Source organism: Podarcis raffonei, chromosome 9 (genome assembly GCF_027172205.1).
Source record: "Podarcis raffonei isolate rPodRaf1 chromosome 9, rPodRaf1.pri, whole genome shotgun sequence".
NCBI lineage: Eukaryota > Metazoa > Chordata > Lepidosauria > Squamata > Lacertidae > Podarcis > Podarcis raffonei.
In genome coordinates, this window is record NC_070610.1 from 78859410 (window position 1) to 78887304 (window position 27895).

General features: G+C 47.9%; 1 protein-coding gene across 2 annotated transcripts; it reads left to right on the plus strand.

The window, feature by feature from the left end:
- The first annotated feature begins 2239 nt into the window (after positions 1 to 2239).
- Positions 2240 to 26527, plus strand: NAGK (N-acetylglucosamine kinase). 2 transcript variants are annotated; one of them, XM_053402215.1, is made up of 10 exons: positions 2241 to 2396; positions 10008 to 10092; positions 11865 to 11963; positions 13379 to 13520; positions 15834 to 15944; positions 18113 to 18225; positions 20120 to 20207; positions 23840 to 23937; positions 24639 to 24717; positions 26166 to 26527. In XM_053402215.1, exons 1-10 carry the CDS (start codon positions 2368 to 2370, stop codon positions 26354 to 26356), a joined length of 1035 nt encoding a protein of 344 aa, XP_053258190.1. In that variant the 5' UTR covers positions 2241 to 2367; the 3' UTR covers positions 26357 to 26527. The 2 variants fall into 2 exon arrangements, with proteins under 2 accessions (XP_053258191.1, XP_053258190.1); XM_053402216.1 differs by lacking the exon at positions 15834 to 15944 and having other exon boundaries at positions 2240 to 2396.
- The last annotated feature ends 1368 nt before the right edge of the window (positions 26528 to 27895 follow it).

Sequence of the window (27895 nt, forward strand, 5' to 3'; positions counted from 1 at the left end):
GATAATGATAATAATGATAATAATAGTGATAATTCCATTAGAGGGGGGAACAGCACTAAGATTGCCGTGTGTCCGGGTTTTCCCGGACATGCCCTCTTTGTGGGGGCCAACATTCCAATCCAGGGACAGGTTGCATTTTATTGGAAATGTCCGAGTGGGGGGTGTACTTATTTATTTTATAAAAATTTGTTTTTTAAAAAAAAAAATTGGCCCTCTGCTGCAGAAGCAGTTGCTCTGGCTGGAGCTGAGCGCGCAGAAGGGTCTGCTGTTTGCACCGTCGCATTTGATTCGCTGCACAAACCGTTGGCAGGTCTCCCCATTTAATTTGGAGATTTCCTAGCCCACGGACGGGGGGGGGGAGAGGAGCCCCAAGGGAGCCCCTCCGGTGGCATCGTGCCAGGGCCCTCCACTCCCTTCCAGCCGCATACAACAGGCACAAGAAGTGTGTCAAAATATCTTTATGCAACCCAAACATCCTGCCTGCTGTTATTTACTAATCTCTGGCACCCTCTGATGTCGGCCCTGGGAAACTGCTCCAGATTCAGCCAAAGCAAAGGAGAAAACTGAAGACTGGAAAATATTCCCCCCCCCCCCCGGAAGCTGTAAGCAGATTGAAAGAATGGCCTTTGCTTGTTGGGGGTGCAATATGTTGTGCTCACCCCAAAATTGCCGCCAGTGAAACAGGGTATGCAAGGCTTGGTGGTATTATTTTGCAAAAAGCAAACAGCACTGCAAATGAGGCCCAAATGAGGCCGCACTCTGCTCCACCCAGCTCAGCCTATAATTTTTCTTATTTATTATTATTTAGCATTGCCTGACATTTTTAGAAGGCAAACTTAAAATTCTTTGGTTTTTGAAGGCAGATCAAGGGCTTCCTCATCAAACGTGGACTTACCAAACTAAACCAAAAAATCCTAGCACTGGAAGGGACTCCCAGTGGTCATTGAGGCTGACCCCCTTGTGATGCAAGAATCTCAGCTAAAACATCCATGGCAGATAGCCATCCAGCCTCTGTTTTTAATCTGTTGGGAGCCGCCCAGAGTGGCTGGGGAAACCCAGCCGGATGGGCGGGGTATAAATAATTTATTATTATTATTATTATTACAGTGGTACCTCGGGTTAAGTACTTAATTCGTTCCAGAGGTCCACTCTTAACCTGAAACTGTTCTTGACCTGAAGCACCACTTTAGCTAATGGGGCCTCCTGCTGCTGCCGCGCCACCGGAGCACGATTTCTGTTCTCATCCTGAAGCAAAGTTCTTAACCCGAGGTACTATTTCTGGGTTAGCGGAGTCTGTAACCTGAAGCATATGTAACCCGAGGTACCACTGTATTATTAATCTCCAAGGAAGGAAAGCCCACAATTAATAATAATAATAATAATAATAATAATAATAATAATAATTTATTTATACCCTGCCCTTCCCGTTTCAAAAACCGGGCTCAGGGTGGCTAACAACAAATTTAAAAGCAGCATAAAACACAGTATAACAATATTAACAATAATGACTACGATAAGGATGATGATGATGATGCAATATAGGCCTAGGGTAGCTCAGTCAGTGGAACATCTTAATCTCAAGGCGGTGGGTTGGAGACCCACGTTGGGCTGGAGGGGGGGTTGGACTGGAGGACCTTTTGGGGTCCCTCCCAACTCCTATTTCCCGCTTCTTTCTTTCCGCAGGGCCTGTAAGACAGAGTTGTTCTGCTTGGCCCTTGGCTTGGAGCCAATTTGATTCCCTCCCCCCCTCTCTCTTTTTCTTTTTCCTTTCTCCTCCTGTGATGAGGCTGCATTTTAATATTTCAATATTTTAATTGTTGTATTTTAATCTTGTTTTTAAGTTGTATTCATTCAACTTGTTTTTATTATTGCCCTGAGCCCGGTCTTGGCTGGGGAGGGTGGGGTATAAATAAAAATTATCATCATCATCATCATTATTCTCTTCTGTGCAGGTCCTTGGCAATCGCTTTTTAAAAAACAATCTCCCTGCAGGGCGACACCTATTTAACTCCCCAAGCGTCCCCGGGACCCAAATCTCTCCAGAATCCCAGATGCTTTTACGCAGCGCCTTCCCAAACGGGGCCGGGGTCTCTCCCTGCGCCGGGGCAACGGGGAGCGCGGAGAAGCGGGGGGAGGTCGATGCGGGGGGGGGACCCTCTTCCTCTTCCCCGTGCCCCGCCCCCTTCCCAAAATAGCCCCGGGCGCGCGGGGGAGGAGCAGGAGGCGGAGCGAGAGGCGGCGCCTTCCTTCCTTCCTTCCTTCTTTCTCCGGCTGCGCCCGGCGCGCTCTCGCCCTCCTTCCTCTTCCTCTCCCCGGGGCTCCTCGGTGTCCGGGCGGGTCGGCGGGCAGGTCCCTCCCGGAGGCTCCATGGCTGCGATCTTCGGCGGCGTGGAGGGGTGAGTGAGGCCGGAGCGGCGGCGGCGGCCAGGGACCCTGCAGCCGGGCAGAGGGGAGGAGATGGGGCGCGTCCGCCTCCTACCTGGGCGCACATGATATGGGAGCGGGGTCCTTGTTTCCTCACCTGGGCTGGATCCTCAAAGGCAAACCAGCCAGATGGGCGGGGTCTTGCTATTATTATTGTTGTTGTTGTTGTTTAGTCGTGTCCACCTCTTCGTGACCCCCTGGACCAGAGCACGCCAGGCACTTCTGTCTTCCACTGCCTCCCGCAGTTTGGTCAAACTCATGCTGGTAGCTTCGAGAACACTGTCCAACCATCTTGTCCTCTGTCGTCCCCTTCTCCTTGCACCCTCCATCTTTCCCAACATCAGGGTCTTTTCCAGGGAGTCTTCTCTTCTCATGAGGTGGCCAAAGTACTGGAGCCTCAGCTTCAGGATCTGTCCTTCCAGCGAGCACTCAGGGCTGATTCCCTTCAGAATGGAGAGGTTTGATCTTCTTGCAGTCCATGGGACTCTCAAGAGTCTCCTCCAGCACCAGAATTCAAAAGCATCCATTCTTCGGCGATCAGCCTTCTTCATGGTCCAGCTCTCACTTCCATACATCACTACAGTGGTACCTCAGGTTAAGTACTTAGTTCGTTCCGGAGGTCTGTTCTTAACCTGAAACTGTTCTTAACCTGAAGCACCACTTTAGCTAATGGGCCTCCCACTGCTGCCGCGCTGCCGGAGCACGATTTCTGTTCTCATCCAAGTAACCCAAGGTACTATTTCTGGGTTAGCGGAGTCTGTAACCTGTAACCTGAAGTGGTACCCGAGGTACCACTGTACTGGGAAAACCATAGCTTTAACTATACGGACCTTTGTTGGCAAGGTGATGTAATTATTATTATTATTATTATTGGCTCTCAGCGCCGCGCCGCCACTTGCATTCATTCATTGACTCCCTTCCCTGCGCGTTTCCTTTCTGCAGCTGCCCTCGCGATCCCGGCTTGCAGGGCTTTCCAACAGCAAGGCTTGAAGGCAAAAACACACCCAGTCGCCGCACGTGGGGAATCCTCGGGTTGTGGAGCTGGAAGGGAACCCCCAAGGTCCTCTGGTCCCACCCTCTGCAAGGCAGGGCTCTCAGCTGAAGCATCCATGACAGGCTGCCATCCGATCCCCGCAAATGCATTAGAATGCAGCCTGTGAAATGCGTCTTGGATGTACTCAAGGGAAAGGTCCGGTGCCGAATCCTCTCCAAGCACTCCAACCCCCCAAGGAACACAGGAAGAGCTCTGCAGCTGGATCAGGCTAGAGGGTCGCCCAGGACAGGCCCCCACAGTGGGGGTCCCCACTTAGTTCCCATCAACCGATTATTCAGACATTAAAGACCGAACACAGTAATAATAATAATAATAATTTTCAATCATAATTTATTATTTATATTTATAGCTATTGTGGCTGATAGCTCTCTATTCCACAAATTTCCTGCTCTGAAAGTCATCACTGTGGCAGGGAGTTCCATAGTTCAACTCTGCACAAAGGAGGACTTTATTTTCTCCATCGTGAATCTTCCAGCCTTTCGCTTCACGGGATGCCCATGAGTCTTGGTCTTCTGGGAGAGGGAGGAAAACTTTCCTCTATCCGCTTTCTCAATACCATGTTATACTTTTATAAGCTTCTGCCCTGTTGCCTCTTTCTCAACGAAAAGGTCCCAGACTCTGCGACCTTTCCTGGTAGGAGAGTTGCTCCCCTGAAGAGCTCCGTCGGTTAGAGCCTGGTGCTGATAAAATGCCAGCCTCGCAGGTTTGATCCAGCTGCATATTCCTGCCTTGCAGGGGGTGGTTCTCCACTTGGGTCCCCAGATGCTTTTGGCCTACAACTCCCATGATCCCTAGCTCACAGGACCAGTGGTCAGGGATGATGGGAATTGTAGGCCAAAAACATCTGGGGACCCGAGGCTGAAAGAGGCTGGAATAGATGATCCTTCCAACTTTCTGATTCTTTATATTTTGGTGGCCCTTTTTCCAGCTCTACCACCTCCTTTCCCAGAACTGCACATGCTATCATTCCAAGCGCACCACAGATTTGTATTTACACAGAGCGACAGGTGCTCAGATTAATGGATTTTCCATTTCTCTCGCCTCTGCTCTCCCAGAGCAGCAGACACCGTTTAAAACGCTACAGCAAAATCATTTTAAAAAGCAAAACCTGCCATATGTAGGCAAGTGGGATCCAAACAGAGGTCTCCAGGAGGCAAATGAAAAGGCCTTTGGCTGTTGCTGAAAGGAGAGTGTGCAGGGCACCAGGGGAGGGGTCCAAAGCGGGGTGGGGGTGGGGGAAACCTGCGGCAACAGATTCCCATCAACCCCTGACCACCTTTCCTGGGACTGATGGGTACTGGAGTCCGGCAACCAGTGCAGAACCATGGGAAGACGCCCAGAGGGGCTGGAGCAACCAGATCGGTGGGGTATGAACAAATAAATAATTCTATGAATAATGGAATCTGTTCCGCTGTCAAACAGCTTTTGTTGTTGTTGTCATTAATGTTTATCATCTATCTATCTATCTATCTATCTATCTATCTATCAACTATCTATCTATCTATCTATCTATCTATCTATCTATCATCATCTCCAGGCATCTTTATTGGAAGTTAGAAACCACATAATTATATGTGCACTAAACATGGTGAGAGGGACGCGGGTGGCACTGTGAGTTAAACCACAGAGCCTAGGACTTGCCGATCAGAAGGTTGGCGGTTCGAATCCCCGCAACGGGGTGAGCTCCCGTTGCTTGGTCCCTGCTCCTGCCAACCTAGCAGTTCGGAAGCACGTAGTGCAAGTAGATAAATAGGTACCGCTCCAGTGGGAAGGTAAACGGCATTTCCGTGCGCTGGTCTGGATCGCCAGAAGCGGCTTAGTCATGCTGGCCACATGACCCGGAAGCTGTACGCCGGCTCCTTCGGCCAGTAAAGCGAGATGAGCGCCGCAACCCCAGAGTCAGTCACGACTGGACCTAATGGTCAGGGGTCCCTTAAACATGGTGAGACATACATAAAAGAGAGAAAAAGAAAAAGTGAAGGGGATGACGACCCAAAACTGTATACTTCCAAAGTTGTTATTGTATCCTTCAAAAGTTGTTGTTACTGGGGGGCTGCCCCTGGTCCAAACAGAGCCTATGATCCCTTTATTCCTGTTCCAGGACATATTATTTTAAAAAATTGTGGTTCTTATTCTTCTTATTTTGAGGGGTTCTCTATCGCTTTCTAACCCTGGGTTGAGAACAGTGGAAGCAAAAGGTGGAGAAAAAAGGGAAGCTGATGTCTTAGGAACCGGGAAATCCCATGATAGCAACAATGCAAATGCGTCTTGGGGCAGGGCTATAACTGGAGGAGGAACCTGGGTCTTCTGGAGAGACGTCGGGACACTGGCCTGCTGCCCAGTTAGAGTTTCGCTTCCTCCAATTTGTGCTGAGGTTGTCCGGAAGGTCTATCTCAGCTGCTCTTGAGGCCATGGGTGTTGCTGGAGGGGTGTGGGATGTGCTGCACAACTCAGGTTTGCTCCCTGCATGGCTTGTCAGCTGGAGGGTTTCAATCAGAATTCTTGTCTCATAAATCTCCCGCAGAACCAATCTCAACTGGCCACGTCTCCAACGGGAACTGACGGTTGCCTTCCATTTCGGGGTGTTTTTACCCCATTGTCTCACGTGGCTTAAATTGGCAGATGGTTAGAGATGAGGGTGATGATTGCCTGCCAGGCGTGCTGAGGGATGCAGGAAGTTAAATTGCACAGAGTTCGTGGGTTTTTTCTTACTATTATTGATTTCTGTGCTATCACGAGGGGTGAGACTTTGCGGAGAAATCTTGGGTTTCGAAAGACCTGGGTGGAGCTGTGCATAGATCTTTCAGCAGGACAGAGTTCTAACACCCTTTTTAATATAAAGCACCTGCCTCAGATTCTTAACATTTATTATGTATTCCTTCCTTCCTCCCTCCCCCCAACTTCCACTTCTGGTTTGTTTCTCCTTTCACCCACTTTGCCACCTCCTAACAGAAAAAAGTTATTAATAACATAACATCAAACCTAAAAACATAAAAGTAAATACACGATAAGATTTCTCTATCTTCTAAACATTTTCTAATACTAACAGTGTGAATGTTTATTTAAATCCTGCCATCAAGTCTATCGACTTTCTTTGTTTCTGCAAGTATAATATAAACGGTTCCCATTCTTTTTCAAAGTCTCTGTTGTCTTTTTCTCTTAGTCTGTCTGTCATTTCTGCCAATTCTACATAGTTCATCAACTTCTCTTGCCATTGTTCTTTAATTGGTATTTCTCCAGTCTTCCAGTTTTGTGCAATCAACATTCTTGCTGCTGTAGTAGCATACATAAATAAAGTCCTCTTTTCTTTTGGTATGTCTTGGCCAAAAATACCTAGTAGGAAAGCTTCTGGGTTTTTTTTTACAAAAGTTATTTTCAATATTTTCTTCAGTTCATTATATATCATTTCCCAATAGGCTTTTACCTTTTTACAATCCCACCACATATGATAAAACATCCCTGCTTTCCTTTTCCAAGGAGCTTTCCTTGCTTCTAGATCTTAAACGCGCAGGTTGCTGGCTTTGGTGCTGGGCTGCAAGAAGGCCTTGTCAGCTGCATGCGTCCCTGCTACTTTGGGGTTTCCAGCACAGCTACAGTTGTCTTCAAGAAGACGGAGTAGATGTGAGCGATGCCTGGACTGCTGCAACTGTTCAGCGCTAAATACGCTGCAAAGTTGTCAAATCTACGAGATTCCTCTGTCACAGGTAGTTGTGTGGCATGCCTGTGCATCGATGCACTTGGGTGACACAAATAGACACCCAAACCCCTTTTGGGATGTTTGCATGGGGTGCGGAACAAAAATAGTTTCTAGCCTTATGGAGAACGATGATTTACGAGACCATAATTCAGTGCTGGAGCATTTCCTTGGCACAGGAAAGGTCTCAGGTTCAGTCCTTGACAGCAGGCAGAGCCAAGAAAGATTTCCCTCTCTGAAATCCTGTGGACAGTTGGTGTAGAGCAGGGGTCAGCAAACTTTTTCAGCAGGGGGCCGGTCCACTGTCCCTCAGACCTTGTGGGGGGCCGGACCATATTTTGGAAAAAAATATATGAACGAATTCCTATGTCCCACAAATAACCCAGAGATGCATTTTAAATAAAAGGACACATTCTACTCATGTAAACACACACTGATTCCCAAACCGTCCGTGGGCCAAATTGAGAAGGTGATTGGGCTGGATCCGGCCCCCGGGCCTTAGGTTGCCAACCCATGGCGTAGAGAGTGCTGCATTGCATGGGACGATGGTCAGACTTCTCCTGAGGCAGTTTCTTGCAAACTCAACGATGCAAAAAGGAGCAGCCCAGCCCAGCATGCCTTTTGGTTGCTCAATGGTCATGTCCAGTTTTGCAATTCTGGGCTGCATCCATTTGCAAAAGACGTCACAGCCACCTGGTTGTACTCTGCAGAGAACATCTTTTAGCTCCCCACTTAACATTGCTCAGTTGTGTTTATGGCTGCATGTGGAGACTTCGCAGTGTGTTGTGTTGCTCAGCTGTCACGCCAACTCTGCATGAAGCAGATTGTGTCAAAGTCTCTTTTTTTCAAATTTTTTTATTACTTTTCCAATAAATTTTAAACAAACAAATACACAAACAAACATAAATCTCAGCCTATTTAAACCAATCTTAGTAACATTATTGACTTCCCCGAATCCCCCTTGTTGAATTTCAGTGTATATCATTTTAACAGTTTTCCAAAACCAATGTTCTTATGAAATTAACTTAATCACTTAACATCTTTCTTTCATTCAAATTTGGCATTAAACATATTAATTAATCACATTACATATTTAATTCCTAAGCCTATCTGATATTTGCAAGCTTTTCCAATTAAGTTAACTTAACATATTTAACTAAATAGTCTTTAAATTTCGTCCATTCTTCCTGATACTCCTCCTCCTTCTGGTCGCGGACTCTTCCCGTCCGATCGGCTAGCTCCGAAAAATCCCTCATCTTCATCTGCCAAGGTTGTGTCGAAGTCTTGACGAAAATCTGATTCTTTAAAATAAAATAAAAAGGTTTGATGCTTTATTATGTGTTATATATTCTGTAAGCCGCCCAGAGTGGCTGGAGGAACCTAGCCAGAGGAGTATAAATAATAAAATGATGATGATGATGATGATGCCTTTTAAATGGAGCCCAGAGATGGCTTCGAGACTCTCCACGCTCAAGGCGTGAGCATCTTCCCCAAGCATCCTCTTGTGCCAGTGTTAGAAACTCAGATACATAATGTTGGAAATGCAAAGAAAAAGAAGGTACTTTCTATCCTATGTGGTGGACGTGTCCCAAGGTGAAAGACTTCTGGGAAAAGATATATAATGAGTTGGGAAAAAATGTTGAAAAACACATTTATTAAAAAACCAGAAGCCTTTCTACTTGGAATAATAGGATTGGAATTGCCCAAAAAAGATGTTAGACTGTTTTTGTATGCCACTACAGAGGCAAGACTTTTATTAGCCAAAAATTGGAAATCGCAAGAGATACCAACAATAGAAGAATGGCAGATGAAGATGATGGATTTTTTGGAGCTGGCCGACCTGACTGGAAGAATCCCCGACCAGAAAGAAGAGGAGACACAAGAGGACTGGAAGAATTTTAAAGAATATTTGGCTAGATATTGTAACATAAGATAAAGAGAAATTTCTTGGAAGTAATAATTAGGCTTAGGGGTAGAATAAGAATATGTTGCTTATAAATATTAAGGATTAGAATATTAATAAAGGAGAAGTTAGTAAATGAAAGAAGTTAATATTATTAGAAATATGAATTTGGAGAACTGCTAAACAGGTGATATAATGAAATTCAGTTAGACGGGATTCGAGGAAGTCAGTGATCAATGTAATGAAATTAGGATTTGGGAGTAAAATTTCTTTTTTATGTGTTTTTCCTTGTTTTTGTGTATTGTAATGTAATAATAATAATAATAATAATTTATTATTTATACCCTGCCCATCTGGCTGAGTTTCTCCAGCCACTCTGGGCGGCTCCCAATTGAGTGTTAAAAACGATACAGCATTAAATATTAAAAGCTTCCCTGAACAGGGCTGCCTTCAGATGTCTTTTAAAGATAGGATAGCTGCTTATTTCCTTCACATCTGAAGGGAGGGCGTTCCACAGGGTGGGCGCCACTACTGAGAAGGCCCTCTGTCTGGTTTTTCTTTTTTCTTGTTTCTTTTTTATGTGATAAGTGTGAAAACCAATAAAAAAAATTGGGGGGGGGGGGAGAAACTCAGATACATAAGGGAATTGCCAAATGGTACCTTCAACAAAGCACACCTGGGGAATGTCTAGCACAGTCTTGCTCCTCACCTCCTTCTCCACATTGCTCCTGCTGGAAGGCAAGGTTTCAAAAAATCCTCTTTTCCTCTGTCCCGAATCTTCCACCGTCCGGCTTCCTCGGACGACCACAGGTTCTAGTGTGAGGAGAACTCGCCTCTCCACTTTCTCCATGATAAGCATGATTTCATGAACCCGTCGTGCAGCTTCTGACTCGGCTATTTGGGCTTTTGTTTCTCCCCCCACCGCACCGCAGGGGAGGGACCCACTCCCAGGTGGTCCTGATCTCTGAAGATGGCAAGATCCTGGCAGAGGGCGAGGGGCCCTGCACCAATCACTGGGTAAGTAGGCCCACCGTGGCTTCAGAGGTCATAAAATTAGAGGCTAGTAGAGTCGGAAGGGATCCCAAGGGTCATCCAGTCCAACCCCCTGCAATGCAGGAATCTTGTGCCCAATGTGGGTCTCGAACCCAAAACCCTGAGATTCAGTGTCTTATGTTCTCCCAACTGAGCTACAGGTGAAACTCGAAAATTTAGAATATCGTGGAAAAGTTCATTTACTTCAGTAATTCAACTTAAAAGGTGGAACTAATATATGAGATAGACTCATGACATGCAAAGCGAGATATGTCAAGCCTTTATTTGTTAGAATTGTGATGATTATGGCATGCAGCTGATGAAAACCCCAAATTAACAACCTCAGATAATAATAATAATAATAATAATAATAATAATAATAATAATAATAATAATTTTAATTATAATTATTTATACCCCACCCATCTGGCTGGGCTTCCCCAGCCATTAGAATATTAAATGAAATCGGCAAAACAAGGATTGCAAACAGAGCAATATTGGACCTCTGAGAAGTAGAAGCATGAACTTTTCCACGATATTCTAATTTTTTGAGTTTCACCTATATATTAATGTTTGGAAATGCCTCTTAGTCACAAGGGACTAAGTCCTTCTTAGAAGGGGAAGCAGTTAGGCTTGACCTTTTTTAAAACTGAAATCATTCAATGTCTCCCCTCCTGCACCCCCCCCCCCGTACCTCAGGCAGCAACAGAGACAACTTCCTAGAGTAATGTAAGGATCACAATAAATCTCTGTTCATATCCTGCAAGACAGGATATTCACATCCCTGGGATCAACCCAGCTCAAGTGTTTTACTGTTATTGATTGATTTGTTCATGGCATTTAGACCCCCCCCCCTTTGGCTCCCAGGTGGTGGCAAACACAGTCCTCCTGCCCCATCTCATTTAATCCCCACAGCAGCCCTGTGAGGTTGGCTGGGCCGAGAGAAAGCATCGACTGGCTCCCGACATCGGGCCCACTCAGCTTCATGACCGAGCGAGGATTCGAACCCTGTCCTCCACCCAGGTCCTCGTCCACCACTCTAACCACTACACCACACTGCTGGGGCCTTGCTCTCCTTTTGAAACCCTGCATCGCACATTGTTGTTCACCCTGAGCCGCTTTGTGTGCCGAGATGAGTGGCTGTGCTCATTTGGCCTGCCAAGTCTGTGCAGGTCCCGTATCTGCTAAGGGACAGTTAGCTCCAAGTGGAATGCTGTGATGATGATGATGATGATGATGATGATGATGATGATGATGATAATTTATTATTTATACCCCACCCATCTGGCTGGGTTTCCCCAGCCACTCTGGGCAGCTTCCAACAAAATATTAAAATACCATAATGCATCAAACGTTAAAAGCTTCCCTAAACAGGGCTGCCTTCAGATGTCTTCTGAAATTCTGGTACTTGTTGTTCTCTTTGACATCTGGTGGGAGGGTGTTCCACAGGGCAGGCGCCACTACCGAGAAGGCCCTCTGCCTGGTTCCCTGTAACGTGACTTCTTGCAGTGAGGGAACCGCCAGAAGGCCCTCGGAGCTGGACCTCAGTGTATGGGCTGAACAATGGGGGTGGAGACTGCTGCCTTGCTCCTGACAGGGAGATACCCATATCCCGGAAGGGCCCACTGAGGATGGGAGGCCTTTCTCCTTCCTTTCCAGAAAGCTAGGATAGGGGAGCAAGCGGTGCCTGTCTGTGCCTTTAAGTTTGGGGTGCGGCGCTGATTGGGGTCTCCTTGCTTTCTCCCCTTGGCGAGCAGCTGGTTGGAGCAGACAGATGCCTGGAGAGGATCAACACCATGGTCAGCGAGGCCAAGGGCAAGGCAGGGGCTGATCCACAGGTTCCACTGCGCTCCCTGGTGAGTATCTTCTGCTTTGCCCAGCGGATCCCCATTGGCCATTAGGACATAAGAATCTGCAGGATCAGGCCTGGGGCCAGCGAGCAGGATCAAAGCTGCTTCTGCTGGGAAGCAGCAATTGCTTCCAAGCCGCAGTAGCCACCCCTCGGGTGTGTCTGGGGTTTGTGTGTCCCCAAGGTTCTCCAGAAGTTCCTTGGGGGTTCCTCGATGGGATGAGCAGTTCCCAATCTTTCCCGGGCTCCCGACCCCTTGGTTTCATAAACCCCACCCTCTAAAAAGCCTGATTCAGAAGAGCGTTTTGCACAACCCGCTAAGGAAGATTAGGAACACAATTCAAAACAGCGGCGACTAATTGCACATTTTTTTGAAACCCGGTTAAAACTATCATATTTTTTGCTCTATAGGACGCACCTTGTTTTAGAGGGGGAGAACAAAAAAATTCTCCCCCTCTCTGCTCAGCAGAGAGCCCCTTCCATTTCTCCTCCCGCTTGGCTGAAGGGGCGCTGCGCAGCTCTCCCTCTCTGCTGAAGCCAGGAGAGTCTTGCTCTCTCGGCTTCAGCAAAAGGAACCCAAAGCCTTCGGAGCACAGCGCGAGTTCCCGCTGCGCTCCAAAGGCTTCAGGCGGCTATCCCTGAAGCCTGGAGAGCGAGAGGGGTCGGTGCGCACCGATCCCTCTCGCTCTCCAGGCTTCAGTGAAAGCAATGCGCAGCCTCTGGAGCACGGAGGGAGCACTCCCTCTGCGCTTCGGAGGCTTCATGTTGCTATCGCTGAAGCCAAGGAGCCTGCATTCGCTCCATAGGACGCACACACATTTCCCCTTAATTTTTGGAGGGGAAAACGTGCGTCCTATAGAGCGAAAAATACGGTATTTAGTATAATAGATTCAAGAAACTGGGTTGTATTTGATGCAGTAATGCCAGTTTTTCCATGTTGCCTCTTAGCGCCCCCCCCCCAGTAATCCCCCCCCAGGGGGCACTACCACCTGCTTTAGGAATCACTGGTTCAGACAGTATCCATGAGAGAGAGTTTCTCCACTGCAGTCTATCTTTTCCCGTAGCGTCTACCTGCAAAGAAGTGCCGAGCTTCTTCCAGAGAGAATTGGGGAGCTTGGCAGCTCACCCCCCAATAAACGATGGGGTACACCTTGCAGTGCTCCCCAGAGCTGTAATTCCAGAGGAGTCCCAGGTAGAACCAGTTGCAGAATTTGCTTCAGGTGCAGCACAACTCCTCTGAAAACTGAGGCGGGCTTTCCGAAAACAGTCTTCCTCCTCACAAGCAGTCCCCCCACCCTGGGCTGAACTCTCCCCTGGACTTGTGCGGTTACATTCTAGCCCTGCCTTGCAGTCCGGCCCAGATGCTGGCGGCTGGGGCTGAACCAGGGTTGGGCTGGTGATGGTGTGGGTGTTTTGGCGCAGGGCCTCTCTCTCAGCGGAGGGGAGCAGAAGGAAGCCATCAACAAGCTCATAGAGGAGATGAAGACCCGCTTCCCCTGCCTGAGCCAGAACTACTACATCACCACGGATGCCATTGGAGCCATGGCCACAGCCACCGACCACGGTAAGAGGGACGGGTCCTGTGTCTTGGCACGGCCGTTGGAAAAGGATAGAATACGGAATTGTAGAGCTGGAAGGGACCCCGGGGTCATCCAGCCCAACCCCCTGCAATGCAGGAATCTCGGCTAAAGCATCCACGACAGGTGGCCACCCAACCTCGGCTGGATCCGGCCAGCACCCATCTTACTGTAATTTTACTGGTGTTAGTCGCCAGGGATGGTGGGGTATAAATAAAATTATTGTTGTTGTTTGTTGTTGTTGTTGTTATTGTTATTATTTATTATTAATTATTATTATTATCTGGTCCAGCAGCCTGACCAGGTGCGCCAGGTGCGCTCGGCAGCCTCCCTCCCTGCCCCACTTGCAACCCAGCATCTGGCTGGGGCTGATAGGGATTGCCGTCCAAAATGTCTGGCCCCGGGTGAGCAGATGGTGTGCTGTCGTTCCATGCTAATGTGCATGGAGTGGGAAGGTGCCCTGTACACAGGAGCACTCTTCCGGCAGGGTACGAAACAGTCGGGCTGGATGGGAAGGAGGGGAACTGAGCGTCTCTGCCCCTTGGCAGCACGAGGGAGGCATCTCAAGAGCCACAGGTCTGGAGAAAGGGGACGAAACTGCCCTGTTGTTGTTCACCTCCGTATGTCTTGAGAGACAAGGGGTGCAGTCAAACCACTGCGTGAGCAACACCAAAGTCAGCTCCCTGGGGTGCAAGCCTGGGCCGTGTATCTGGAGATCCTGGGCTGCCTCAATGACAAGATCCCCCTCTTGACCTCATTGATGGGGGCCAAAGGAAAGCAGAGCAAGATGTTTGGCACCAGCGTGGCAGCAGGAGTTGCCGGAAGGAGGCACACAAGACGCCAGCCTTAGGGACTCCACTCTGACTTTGTGTAGGGTTTACTCCTTCGCCTTTTTTTCTCTGGTTGGTGTCTCGCAAGGTAACGGAGGTTTAGGATCAGGATTTTCCTTCTAGATGAGCTACCTTCCCAGGTAGATGAGCCCCACCTGCCTCTCTCTCTTTACATACTGTATTTTTCGCTCCATAAGACGCATCTGACCACAAGACGCACCTAGTTTTTAGAGGAGGAAAACAAGAAAAAAATATTCTGAACAAAACAGTGGATATATGATTTTTGTGGTTCATGCTGTGGCCACAGACATGTGATTTGATGGTGAGTTTGGGGTAGCCCAGTGCAAAAATCCTGAGGATCCATGTGGATCCGTGCTTTGTAACCACGTTTTTGCGCCATTGCGGCCCCACAAAACAGTGGCTGCGTGATTTTTTTGGTGCAGGCTGTAGCCATGGACATGCTATGTGACCCCATGTAAAAATCCTGAGCCGCTTGCTGTTCAGCGGCTTTGTTTCAACACCCACTTCCCTCTTTCAAATAAAAAGCATGATCTGCTTTTTGCCCCTGGGCAATTCTGCTCCAGGGACCACACAGTCGCTCCATAAGCCACACAGACATTTCCCCTTACTTTTTAGGAGCGAAAAATACTGTATATGTTTATTATTTGTAAAGATTTAAACATACAACAAACAGCAATTCAAAATCTAAATAGTGAGATTACTCTGACTCTCCTGACTTCCCCCATCCCTTCCATGCGTCCTAATGAAAATATTTACAACCGCATATCCATATTTATCCAAATATTTTTATTTCTGAATTATCCATAGTGTCCATTACTTTACAAGTGCGATGAAAACCTTGCCAATGTTTTGACCTGCTTGCAGTGGTCTCGTATATAAACTATAAACTTTCCCCATTCTTTTATAAAGTTCTTGTCTTCTTGATTTCTGAGCTTCCCAGTTCATCTCACCATTTTGGCATAATCTGCCCTCCTGATTTGCCATTCTTCTCTGCTTGGGGTTGACTCTTCCTTCCATTTCTGGGCCGGTAGTATTGCCCCTCTCTTCCCTCTACAGCAGCCTTTCTCAACCTTGGGTCCCCAGATGATTTTGGCCTACAACTCCCATGATCCCTAGCTAGCAAGGCCAGAGCTCAGGGATGATGGGAGTTGTAGTCCAACAACATCTGGGGACCCACAGGTTGAGAAACACTGCTCTACAGCATGTGCAGGAACAGCTTTCTTGACCATTGGACCCCCTCTTGGTCTTGTCCGCTCAATCCACTGAAGCCTCTCTTCAGAGGAAGGCCCTAAGTCACCGAGGGTTCGAGACCCATTGGCTACCTTCACTTGGTATACAATTTATAGAATTTCAATTTTCTAAGACAGAGGCCGCCCATGGCGGAAAGAAGTTTGTGCATGGCTGTACTTGGAGTGTACAAGCTGCTCACGTGCTCCTCTTCCTCTCCAGGCGGTGTGGTTCTCATCTCTGGGACAGGCTCCAACTGCAAACTCATCAATCCGGACGGCTCTCAGGTCAGCTGCGGGGGATGGGGCCACATGATGGGCGACGAGGGGTCAGGTGAGGACAGGATGCCTGGTTGGTGGGGTGCTTTGCTCGGGAGATGTTGGGCTCAGGTTCTCTGGGGATGAACCAAACCACTTGGCTCTACAGAGGGGCATCTCAGGAGTGGCGCAGATCTTCCCCACAAAACCTCTGGATTGGACCCCATTACCCAGTCTGCGTGGCCAAAAGGGAGCCCAGACACTACGAAGGCCTTGCCACGTGGATGGTATCGTTGGGCATCGAAAGGTGTGGCGAGATCTTCAGAGCATGGCTTGGCACCAGAAGTCAATGGTCACATTTGCGAGGCTTCTGGCAATTTTCTGCAGGCCTCAGAGCTTCCTTTATAAGCACCTAGAAAAATCCTGCTGGATCAGCCCTGGGACCCAACAGGGACCAACCAGATGCCCGTTGTGGGGAACCCACAAGCAGAATTTGAGCCTGAAAGCTGTGGTTTCCAGCAACGGAGGTTCAGAAGCATTGCTGCCTGTGACTTTGGAGGCAGAGTCTCCAATAGCCCTCTCCTCCTCCATGAATTTGTCCAGTCCTCATTGAAAGCCACCCCGGTTGGTGGCAGGGAGTTCCTTTTTTAAAAAAAAGAATAATACTTTATTTAGAATTCAACAATAACAAAGGGGAAAAAACCACAGTAGTTGCTACATCAATTCATTACAATTACCGTATTTTTCGCCCTATAGGACACACCGGCCCATAGGACGCACCTAGATTTTGGGGGGTGAAATAAAGGAAAACAATTTATTTCCCCCCCCCCCAGGTGCAGGGCTGGGGCGGGGGAAGCTCGGGCTTCCCCTGACGCCAGCCCCCAGAACAGGACCCAGAGCGATGCCGAAGCTGCGTGCAGCTTTGGCATCGCTCTGGGAGCTTGCTGGGCTGGACGAGGGGAAAGCCCTCCGCCAGCCTTCTATCCAAGTTGGGGGACAGCAGGAAAGGCGCGCTGCGCCTCCCGCTGTCCCCCAAATTTGCGGGGCTGGCGATGGGGAGGAGCAGGAAGGGACTGAGCAGGAAAGGAGGAGCAGGGGGACAGCAGGGCTGGCGATGGGGAGGAGCAGGAAAGGACTGAGCAGGAAAGGAGGAGCAGGGGGACAGCAGGAAAGGCGCGCTGCGCCTCCCGCTGTCCCCCCGCTGTCCCACCGACCCCTCTCGCTCTCCAGGCTTCAGCGAAAGCCTGCATTCGCCCCATAGGACGCACACGCATTTCCCCTTCATTTTTGGAGGGGAAAAAGTGCGTCCTATAGGGCGAAAAATACGGTAACCAATTTTAACAATAGATAAATAATGATAGAAAAATTACACAACATCACTTTTAACTTACTGAAGTTTTCATATTGCACTTTTATCTCTTTATCTCTTTCTTAACTTATCAAAAAGAGAAAGACCAGGAAAGGAGGCACAAAAAAGAAAAGAGAAGAGGAAGAAGAGGGGGGGGGAGGAGGGAAAGGGGGAAAAGGAAAGAGAAAACAAAGCAAACACATTTAGCTTCCAATTAGACTCATTGTATTATTATTTCTACAATTTTTTCATACACAGTTCCAAGTTATTGTATTTCTTTCTTTGTTTTCGCCAGATATAAAAAAAACACACATTCTATTTGTTGTTTTACAAGGATCATTCTATTTCTGCCAGGAGATATTTGTTATTGTAATTGTTTTCCAAATACTTTTCCATTCTTTCTGTACTTTCTGTTTTGGATAACCTCTAATTCTCCCTGTCATCATGGCCATCTGTAGGTATTCTTTCATATGGACCTGCCACTCAATTTATCATAGGTGTTTTGTCACTTTTCTAGTTTCTTGCAATTAAGATCCTGGCTGCTACTGTTGTATACATAAAAAGTGGTCTAATTTCTTTTTTGATTTCTGGCGACATTATTCCCAGGAGGAAGGTTTCAGGTTTTTTCTTAAATGAAAAGTTAAATAGTTTTTTTAATTCATTATAGATGTTATTCCAAAATTCTTTAATGGCTGTGCATTCCCACCACATGTGCATATATGACCCTGTACCATCTTTACACCTCCAGCAAATCGGTGATCTATTTTTATGCATCTTTGCGAGTTTTGCTGGAGTGTGATGGTGGCAGGGAGTTCCATAGCCCTTCCTGTTCTCAGTCCCGAATCTTCCCACATCCCTAGTGCCGGGCGTATAATCTCCTCTTTTGGTGTCTGTAGCTTATTGGATCGCTCACCAGGCGGTGAAGATGGTCTTTGACAGCCTGGACAACCTCGAAACACCTCCGCACGACATCAGCTACGTCAAGCAAGCCATGTTTGACTACTTCCAGGTAAACTGCCCGTCTGGTGGTCCACCCGTCCACCCCAATTTATGCTTTTGTTTGACTCATGGCGAGAGTTGGGGGCACGAGAGGCTGGTCACTGGCTCTGGGATCATGGGAGAGAGATCTCGGGTTGTCAACAAGGGACAAAATACAGATACAGCCCATTGAAACCAGAATCAGACTGCATTTTCCAGAAACTGGGATTCTGGAGCATTTACTGTCTCCATCTGCAGAGGTAGAGCAGCGCCATCACAGCTCAGGTGTTCAAGAGGCTTGTTTTCTTTTCTGTATTTCTTGGTAGGTCAGTAGGTCTCCTATGGTGCTCACTTTCTGGCTCTGCCTCCCCTTTTATCCCCATTTGCCCGCCTGGCACCCTGCCGCTGTTTTCATCTATGGGCTACTTTTAAAATGAGGCTGCATTTTAAGTTGCATTTTAACCTGTATTTTAAATTGTTTTTTCCCCCTATGATGTTTTTACTGTAATTTTACTGCTGTTAGCCGCCCTGAGCCTGGCTCTGGCCGGGGAGGGCGGGGTATAATTAATATTATTATTATTATTACTACTACTACTACTACTACTACTACAGTGGTACCTCAGGTTAAGTACTTAATTCGTTCCGGAGGTCTGTTCTTATCCTGAAGCAAAGTTCTTAACCTGAAGCACTATTTCTGGCTTAGTGGAGTGTGTAACCTGAAGCGTATGTAACCCGAGGTACCACTGTATTATTTTTATTTTTATTCTTTGCTACAACTCCCAGCCAACATGGTTGTGCCCTGCTGGGGCTCATAGCGCAAAACAGCTGGAGGGCACCGACTTGGCAAAGGCTGTCTTAAATGTTCTTTGAGGCTGCTGGAGCCAGAGAGGAACTTGCTCTGGAATAGTCAAAAGCAGGTTCACAGGTGCAACTATCTCTTTTATGGAGCATCCTTGACTGATGCTTTCCCCAGGTAGGCTTGGATGCAAGGTGGGAGAATATTTGGGGGGGCGAGGGGGGGGGAATCATCTCCAGTGCCAGAGGACTTCTGTGCTTAAGAAGCAGAATTTCAGTAGCAGAATAAATCATGGCGACTGGGCAAAAGTGCAGTGGTCTCTTTAACTGTTCAAAATTTAGATTTATTTTTCTTCGTCGGTGCAGAGAGTACATGCCTTGCTCTGCGTATGTCCCAAAAAGCTCTTCTTTCTTGTGCTCCATCTTCCTCGCTTGCTCCGGGGTGGGGCTGGGTCCGGCCGTTTAATGATTAGCCTCTTTGCTCCCTTTTAAGCACCTGCCAAAGTCCACCTGACCCATTAGGGTTCTCTTGTCATCTGACAGCTTTTATGGCTTGTTTCACCTGGTGTGAAAGGAGCCACTGCATTGTGCTTCCTTCTGCGTTTCCCATTTCCCGAAGTTTCCTGTTTTAGTTAAATAAATGGTTTAAATTGTTTTTAAGAAAATGATTATTGTTCTCCTTCCAATAAGGTACAGCAGAAAAGTTGTCCAAATATCAACAGTTAACTTATTAAACCTCACAATAATTTCATAATTATCTATGTATTTCTAGTAGTATAACCAAATCAGTATTTTTTTATAAAACTGTAAAAACTGCTCTGAAAATTTATTACTCCAAAAATGAAACCTTCATCTGGTTGTAAGTATTAAGATTATACCAGCAAGAATGAGTCTTTCTGTAAAAAAATATGATTGAAATCAAGTCTTACTGACTAGTGTTTTAAATAGTGATTCAAATCCACCTTGGTTGCAATTTTAGCCAAAGATGCGTTAAGCGGGGAAGATTCAGATCAGTACTGGTGCATAGCTTATATGGGGATCCTTTTGGGGGATCCTTCCGAGTCAGAGATCAGGGCAGAAATCATAGATGACTTGCATGCAACTGAACTTGTTTTCTCCTGTCCCCACAGGTGACGGACAGGATGGGACTCCTGACTCACCTCTACAGAACCTTTGAGAAGTCCAAGTTTGCAGGGTTTTGCCAGAAGCTGGCTGAAGGTAGCTGGGGAGGGACGCCAGGTGGGGGCAGTGAGCTGGCTTGGGGTGTACCTGGCTTCTGAACTTCCCATCATCATAATCATTTTTTATTTGTATGCTACCTTTCCAGAGTTAAAAAAACAATGCTCAAGGCGGCTTACAGCGCAACATAATTACAAAGCATAATTACAAAGGCCATAAACAATGAATAAACCACATTTAAAAAAGATACACAACCAAATGTGAAACAATTTCCACATAAATCAAAATCTAAAACTAAGAATACAGCATTAATATCACAGTTTAAAATGACATAGGTAAAAAATAACAGCAATTTAAAGAAAAAACAAAAACAAAACCACACGGAACCCTCTCTGCCCAGAGACCTCGGTGGCGTTCAGAGTTATTATTATTATTTATTGAGTTTATATACCGCCCTAGGGACACGGGTGGCGCTGTGGGTTAAACCACAGAGCCTAGGACTTGCCGATCAGAAGGTCGGCGGTTCGAATCCCCGCGACGGGGTGAGTTCCCGTTTCTCGGTCCCTGCTCCTGCCAACCTAGCAGTTTGAAAGCACGTCAAAGTGCAAGTAGATAAATAGGTACCGCTCTGGCGGGAAGGTAAACGGCATTTCTGTGCACTGCTCTGGTTCGCCAGAAGCGGCTTAGTCATGCTGGCCACATGACCCGGAAGCTGTATGCCGGCTCCCTCGGCCAAGAAAGTGAGATGAGCGCCGCAACCCCAGAGTCGGTCACGACTGGACCTAACGGTCAGGGGTCCCTTTACCTTTCAGGTAATCTCTAAGGGAGTATATTGTATTCAATTATGGGGTATCAGAGTTTTTAGGGGGTTAACCAGGCTGGGATAGCAGGCTTGTTGGTTTTTGAATGTCTTATGTAGAATTTTCAATTTCGTTGTTGTGTATGGGACAATGACAATATTGTATCGTAAGGTGGCCACCGCAGCAGTTACATTCAAAGGCTTCACTTATTGGTTCCGCAGGCAACAGGGAGAGCCATGGTCCTGTGGTCCTGTTGTGCTGGCAGAACATAAGAAGACCCTTGTGAGATTAGACCCAGGGCCCCTCTAGTCTGGTGTCTCGTTCTCCCTGTGGCCAAATGGATGCGTCTATCGGGAAACCCGCGAGCAGGATCCTAGCCCCAGAGCAAGTCTCCCCTAGCAACTAGCATTCAGGAACGTCGCGGCCTCCGACTGTGGCAGAGCCATCTTGGCTCGCAGCCATCCCTGGCCCTTTCCTCGGTCCATTTGCCTCATCCTCTTTCAAAGCCTTCTAGGTTGGTTGCCACCTGTGCCTCCTGTGGCAGGGCGTTCCACATGTTAACTATGCGCTGTGAGAAGTGTCAGGTGGATGATGGGAGCTGCAGTCCAAATTGGCCAGAGGGCAACAGGTTGGGGAAAGCCGGGCCTCATTGTTTTTGCGCACTACTGCAGAATTTATGCTTAGGGCCCTCGTATTTATGGGACCGCCTCTCCTGGTCTGCCCCACAGAGGACCTTAAGGTCCATGAATAACCATAGTTTAGAGGTCCCGGGCCCTAAGGAAGCCAGACTATCCTCCACCAGGGCCAGGGCCTTCGCAGTGATGGCCCTGACCTGGTGGAACGCTTTGCCTCATGAGACCAGGGCCCTGCAGGATTTAACCTCCTTCGATCAGGCCTGTAAGACAGAGCTATTCCACCTGGCCTTTAATTTGAATTCAGCCTGAACTTCTGTTTCCCTTCTCTTCCCTCCCCCTCCCCTTTTATGAAGATTACCTGCTCTGAGACCCCACAGCTAATTCTCCCCTGGTCTCCTCACTGGCCCAAGTAGGACCAATTCAGCCAGCCAGCCCTTATTAGATGAGTTTTCCCTAAATTGATTTCTGAACTTTGAATTTTATTGTTAGTCATGATTTTATACTGCTTTTGCAATTAAGTGTTTTAAATTTGTTGTTAGCCACCCTGAGCCCAGTTTTTGAACCAGGAAGGGCGGGGTATACCGTATTTTTCGCCCTATAAGACGCACCAGACCACAAGACGTTTTTGGAGGAGGAAAACAAGAAAAAAAATATTCTGAATCTCAGAAGCCAGAACAGCAAGAGGGATCGCTGCGCAGTGAAAGCAGCAATCCCTCTTGCTGTTCTGGCTTCTGGGATAGCTGTGCAGCCTGCATTCACTCCATAAGATGCACACACATTTCCCCTTACTTTTTAAGAGGGAAAAAGTGAGTCTTATAGAGCAAAAAATATGGTAAATAAAAAATTATTATTTTTATTATTTTTTATTATTATATGAAGGAAAAATTCTCATTGGTTTGGAAAGGAAATGGCATCCCGGATGCCGGAGACTCATTTCTCAGCTTTCAGTCTGCCTGGGGCTTCTTGCAGATCTTCCTGTAGGATCTTGAAGATGCCTGAAATAACACTCATTTGACCCAAATGGTTCATGCTTTCAAAGAGGGCGGGCCGTTTTCAGGACCAACACCATTCCTGCGACTGCGATTTGGCTTTAATTCTTTAATTAAAGCCTTTAATTCTGGATTTCAAATTGCTGCAAACCCGCCCTGGGACCTGCTGGCGAAGGGTTCATAACGACAACGATTAACTGCCGCAATACGTTTCCTTCTCTCCCAAATCATTTCCGTGCTTGAAACCAGCCAGCTACATTGATCAGCCCTTTCCCAAATTCCCAAGCCACGCTCGATTCAGAAAATATCAACTCTCCCCATGTCTGCGGACAAGGGCAGTTCCTCTTGGTTTGAAAAATCCTCCGGAAAACAATTAATGCAAGCAAAGCCGCTGCTGCGTTTGGTGCTGTGACTTCTGCGGCATCGTTTTCAGATGCTGACCTTGGTTGCCCTTTGGCCAAAGGGAGCTGGCTGGGAGCTGCCAGTTAAATTTCCTGCTGCCCCAAAGGCATCGCGGGAACTTTTTAGTGGCGGCCCTCCGAATTCCCCGCTTGGGCCCACCAGGAGGGTTCAGAGCAAGCAACCCTGGGGCATGTCGAGGGGTTCACAGCTGCCCTAGGAAGCCGCCAGGCCTGCCCTGAGTTGGGAAAGACCCAGTGGTCATCTAGACCAGGGGTCGGTAAACTACGGTCCGTGGGGGCTGTTAAACCAGCTCCCGGCCTTTGCTGCCCACTCGGTCAGCCCCCTTGTGGAGCTAAACCGACCTGCCGGCGGAAGTTTGCCGACTCCTATCTAGACCAGGGGTCAGCAAACTTTTTCAACAGGGGGCCAGTCCACTGTCGCTCAGACCTTGTGGGGGGGCGGACTATATTTTTTGGGGGGGAAATGAACGAATTTCTATGCCCCACAAATAACCCAGAGATGCATTTTAAATAAAAGCACACATTCTACTCGTGTAAAAACACCAGGCAGGCCCCACAAATAACCCGGAGATGCATTTTAAATAAAAGGACACATTCTACTCATGTAAAAACAAGCTGATTCCTGGACCATCCGTGGGCCGGATTGAGAAGGCGATTGGGCCGGATCCGGCCTCCGGGCCTTAATTTGCCTACCCATGATCTAAACCAACCCCTGCAGTGCAGCACCAGGGCTGCTTTCCTTAATCTTCCGTACTGATAAGGTTATTCTTTTAGTTGCTTTGTAAGCCACGTTTCTAAACAAGGGCAAAATCTTTCTCCATGCAGGAGCCAAGGCTGGGGACCCCCTTTGCTGCTACGTTTTCAACAAGGCTGGAGAAGTGTTGGCCCGGCACATCGTAGCTGTGCTGCCAAAAGTTGATCAGGTAAGCTGTGAAAGGAAGGGGCAGTGGGCAGAGGTCAGAGCTGAGGAGTCGGGGGCTGGATCTCCCCAGGACACTGTCACTAAGAGGCTGGCCGGCTGGTCCAGAGAACACTTTGGTCCGTGCAGTTAGAAGCCGCTCGGTGGGCTGCAATCTTGCAGCCCTGGTGTGCTCTGAAAAGGGGCCTCACCTGTGCAGGTAACGACAATAGCACAGGACAAGGCAGCCATCTGTCTCTTTCACTACATGCATCAAAGAAGCAACATCTGCTTAGCCAAAGATGCTCTCTTGGCCTCCAGCCAAGAGAGGACAAAGGGACTGTCTCCTTATGAGATAGTTTCCAGGTGTATGTTACTTTTCTAAGATAAGTCTGCCTTCTGGGATCCGATTGTGAACAGAATGTGAGTAAACTCTTTTTATATTTTCATAGAAGACTGTGTTCTGTCTTACCTTTTATGAGGGAATAAGGGGGAAATACCAGAACAGTTATTATAGAGGCTTTAGCGAGCCTGAGCAAATGCATCCGCTGTGAATTTAAAAGGGGGGAATATTACTCTGCTAAATTGTGGAACTTGTTAACACAAGTTGGAAAAGGAAATAATCAGACAATATATCCTCTCCTGCATCCCTGAGCAGGGGCTAGGAAATAAATGTCAGAAATGAATCCTCTGAGGCTCTTTTGTGTCCTTTCTCTTCCCTGCCAGAGCCTCTTCCTAGGAGACCTGGGGCTGCCCATCGTGTGCGTCGGATCGGTGTGGAACAGCTGGGAAATGATGAAAGGAGGTGAGCGGCTGTCGGGGATGAAGGCAGACGAGAGACGCGCACCTCTTTGGCAAGGCCGGGGAGGTTTTGCTGCAAAGAGTGTTGTGGAATTGCAGAGTTGGAAGGGACCTGAGGGTCATCTAGTCCAACCCCCTGCAATATGGGAATCGCAGCTCCTGTGCTGCCTCTCATTTGCCTGCGCGGAGTGCCCATCTGGGTACCGAATTAGCACCCGATAGGGCGGGTGGCACTGTGGTCTAAACCACAGAGCCTCTTGGGCTTGCTGATCAGAAGGTTGGCGGTTTGAATCCCCGCGACGGGGTGAGCTCCCGTTGCTCGGTCCCTGCTCCTGCCAACCTAGCATAGAATCATAGAATCATAGAGTTGGAATAGACCACAAGGGCCATCGAGTCCAACCCCCTGCCAAGCAGGAAACGCCATCAGAGCACTCCTGACATATGGTTGTCAAGCCTCTGCTTAAAGACCTCCAAAGAAGGAGACTCCACCACACTCCTTGGCAGCAAATTCCACTGTCGAACAGCTCTTACTGTCAGGAAGTTCTTCCTAATGTTTAGGTGGAATCTTCTTTCTTGTAGTTTGGATCCATTGCTCCGTGTCCGCTTCTCTGGAGCAGCAGAAAACAACCTTTCTCCCTCCTCTATATGACATCCTTTTATGTATTTGAACATGGCTATCATATCACCCCTTAACCTCTTCTCCAGGCTAAACATGCCCAGCTCCCTTAGCCGTTCCTCATAAGGCATCGTTTCCAGGCCTTTGACCATTTTGGTTGCCCTCCTCTGGACACGTTCCAGTTTGTCAGTGTCCTTCTTGAACTGTGGTGCCCAGAACTGGACACAGTACTCCAGGTGAGGTCTGATCAGAGCAGAATACAGTGGCACTATTACTTCCCTTGATCTAGATGCTATACTCCTATTGATGCAGCCCAGAATTGCATTGGCTTTTTTAGCTGCCGCGTCACACTGTTGACTCATGTCAAGTTTGTGGTCAACCAAGACTCCTAGATCCTTTTCACATGTACTGCTCTCAAGCTAGGTGTCACCCATCTTGTATTTGTGCCTCTCATTTTTTTTGCCCAAGTGCAATACTTTACATTTCTCCCTGTTAAAATTCATCTTGTTTGTTTTGGCCCAGTTCTCTAATCTGTCAAGGTCGTTTTGAAGTGTGATCCTGTCCTCAAAAGCACGCCAGTGCAAGCAGATAAATAGATACCACTCTGGCGGGAAGGTAAATAGCGTTTCCGTGCGCTGCTCTGGTTCGCCAGAAGAGGCTTAGTCATGCTGGCCACAAGACCCGGAAGCTGTACGCCGGCTCCCTCGACCAATAAAGCGAGATGAGCGCCGCAACCCCAGAGTCGTCCACGACTGGACCTAACGGTCAGGGGTCCCTTTACCTTTAGGGATTGGTGTCCTCCGAATGACCGTTCCCTGCCTCTTTTCCTCTCCCAGGCTTCATCCGGGTCCTCGACCAGGCGCGCAGAGAGCAGCCCGGCAGTGCCTTCTCCAAGTTCAGCCTCCTGAAGCTGAAGCAGTCCTCAGCGCTGGGAGGGGCTAGCCTGGGGGCCAAGCACATTGGCCAAGCCCTCCCCCTGGACTACGCAGCCAACGTGAATGTCTTCTACACACACTCCTTTGCCTAGAGGTGCAGGATGCTCTCCCCACCCTGACCTGTCCTCCTCTTTCTCGTTCTCGCTTTCTCTCCATGCCATGGACCCGTTTTTTAAATGTTCAAAGACTGCCTGTTCTGCTTTGGAAGGACATTTTTGTAGGGGCATGTTTCGTAACGTTCATTAAAAAAAGAAAAAAAGCAAGACTGCCAAGCCGCAGTGTTCTTGGTCTGGTGGGCTGTGTGTCGCAGGAAACTCTCATTCAGCCTGTTTTGTCGGCAACAAGCACCTGGCTGCGTCAAGGAAGTTCACCTAGTGAGTTGCTGATGAAATTCCACTCCTCCAAGCTGCCCAGAGACAGAGAGAGGGGCTCTTCCTTGCGGTTGGGATAGCAGACCCCTACTGCAGAGCTTTCCAAACCTGTCATGTTGGTGACACATCTCTTTAGACCTGCATCATTTCACGACACAGTAATTAAGTTTTACTAGCAAAAACCGGAGGTTAAACTGACCCCTTTCCAGCCCCAGGACAACAAGGAGCATTTGTGTGACAAACCTACACATTGCAGCCACAACACACTGATGTGTCATGACACACAGTTTGGTAAGCTCTGCCCTACTGATTTGGGCTTTGACAAGGCTGGGGCAGGTTTCTATGGGAGCAGGCTGAGAAGCCATGTCCCAGCACCTCGTTTCAGGCTTCAGACCCAAGATTTGGCTTTTGTATTTGCAAAAGCCCAAGTGCTCTCCTGCATAAAGATGCTGTCACTGTGGGACAGTTTAGCCGTTTGGGGATGGTCAATAATTGTCACGTTTCAGGTCACGACTCTCTCCCGAAGATGGTCACCAACCTAATGGCTTTGAAGGAACATTAGGTCCAGCTCTGAGGGCCTTCTGGCTGTTCCCTCATTTTGAGAAGTGAAGTTACTGGGAACCAGGCAGAGGGCCTTCTCGACAGTGGCACCCGCCCTGTGGAACGCTCTCCCGTCAAATGTCAAGGAAATAAAAAACTAGCTGACTTTTAGAAGGCAGCCCTGTTTAGGGAAGCTTTTGATGTTTCACTGTTTTCTTTTATATTTTGTTGGAAGCCTGCAAAAGTAGCTGTGTCAACTCAGTCAGGTGGGTGAGGTACAAGTATAAGAAGAAAAAGTTTGGATTTGACATCCCACTTTATCACTCCTGAAGGAGTCTCGAAGCGGCTAACATTCTCTTTTTCTTCCTCTCCCACAACAAACACTCTGTGAGGTGAGTGGAGCTGAGAGACTAGCCCCCGGTCATCCAGCAGCTGCAGGTGGAGGAGCAGGGAAGTGGACCCCGTTCACCAGATTAAAAGTCTACTGCTCTTAACCACTACACCACACTGGCACAATTAATTAATATTAAATAATTATGAAAGAGGAGTGGGCAAATTCATGGAGAGGGCTATTACTGATGGCTCCTAGCCACAATGGTCTGCCTCCATGTTTGGGGGCTGCGATGCTACTGAGTCCCAGTTGCTGGAAAACACAGGTGGGGCGAGTTGCTCTTGGGCTGAAATCCTGCTTGCTGGTTTCCCACTGAGTCATCTGCTTGG

Excerpts from the sequence above, each read along its gene's own strand:
- NAGK (XM_053402215.1), top strand. The coding sequence starts at position 2,368 with ATGGCTGCGATCTTCGGCGGCGTGGAGGG. Across the intron at positions 23,938-24,638 it reads TGCTGCCAAAAGTTGATCAG|AGCCTCTTCCTAGGAGACCT; the intron begins GTAAGCTGTGAA and ends CTTCCCTGCCAG. Across the intron at positions 24,718-26,165 it reads CTGGGAAATGATGAAAGGAG|GCTTCATCCGGGTCCTCGAC; the intron begins GTGAGCGGCTGT and ends TTCCTCTCCCAG.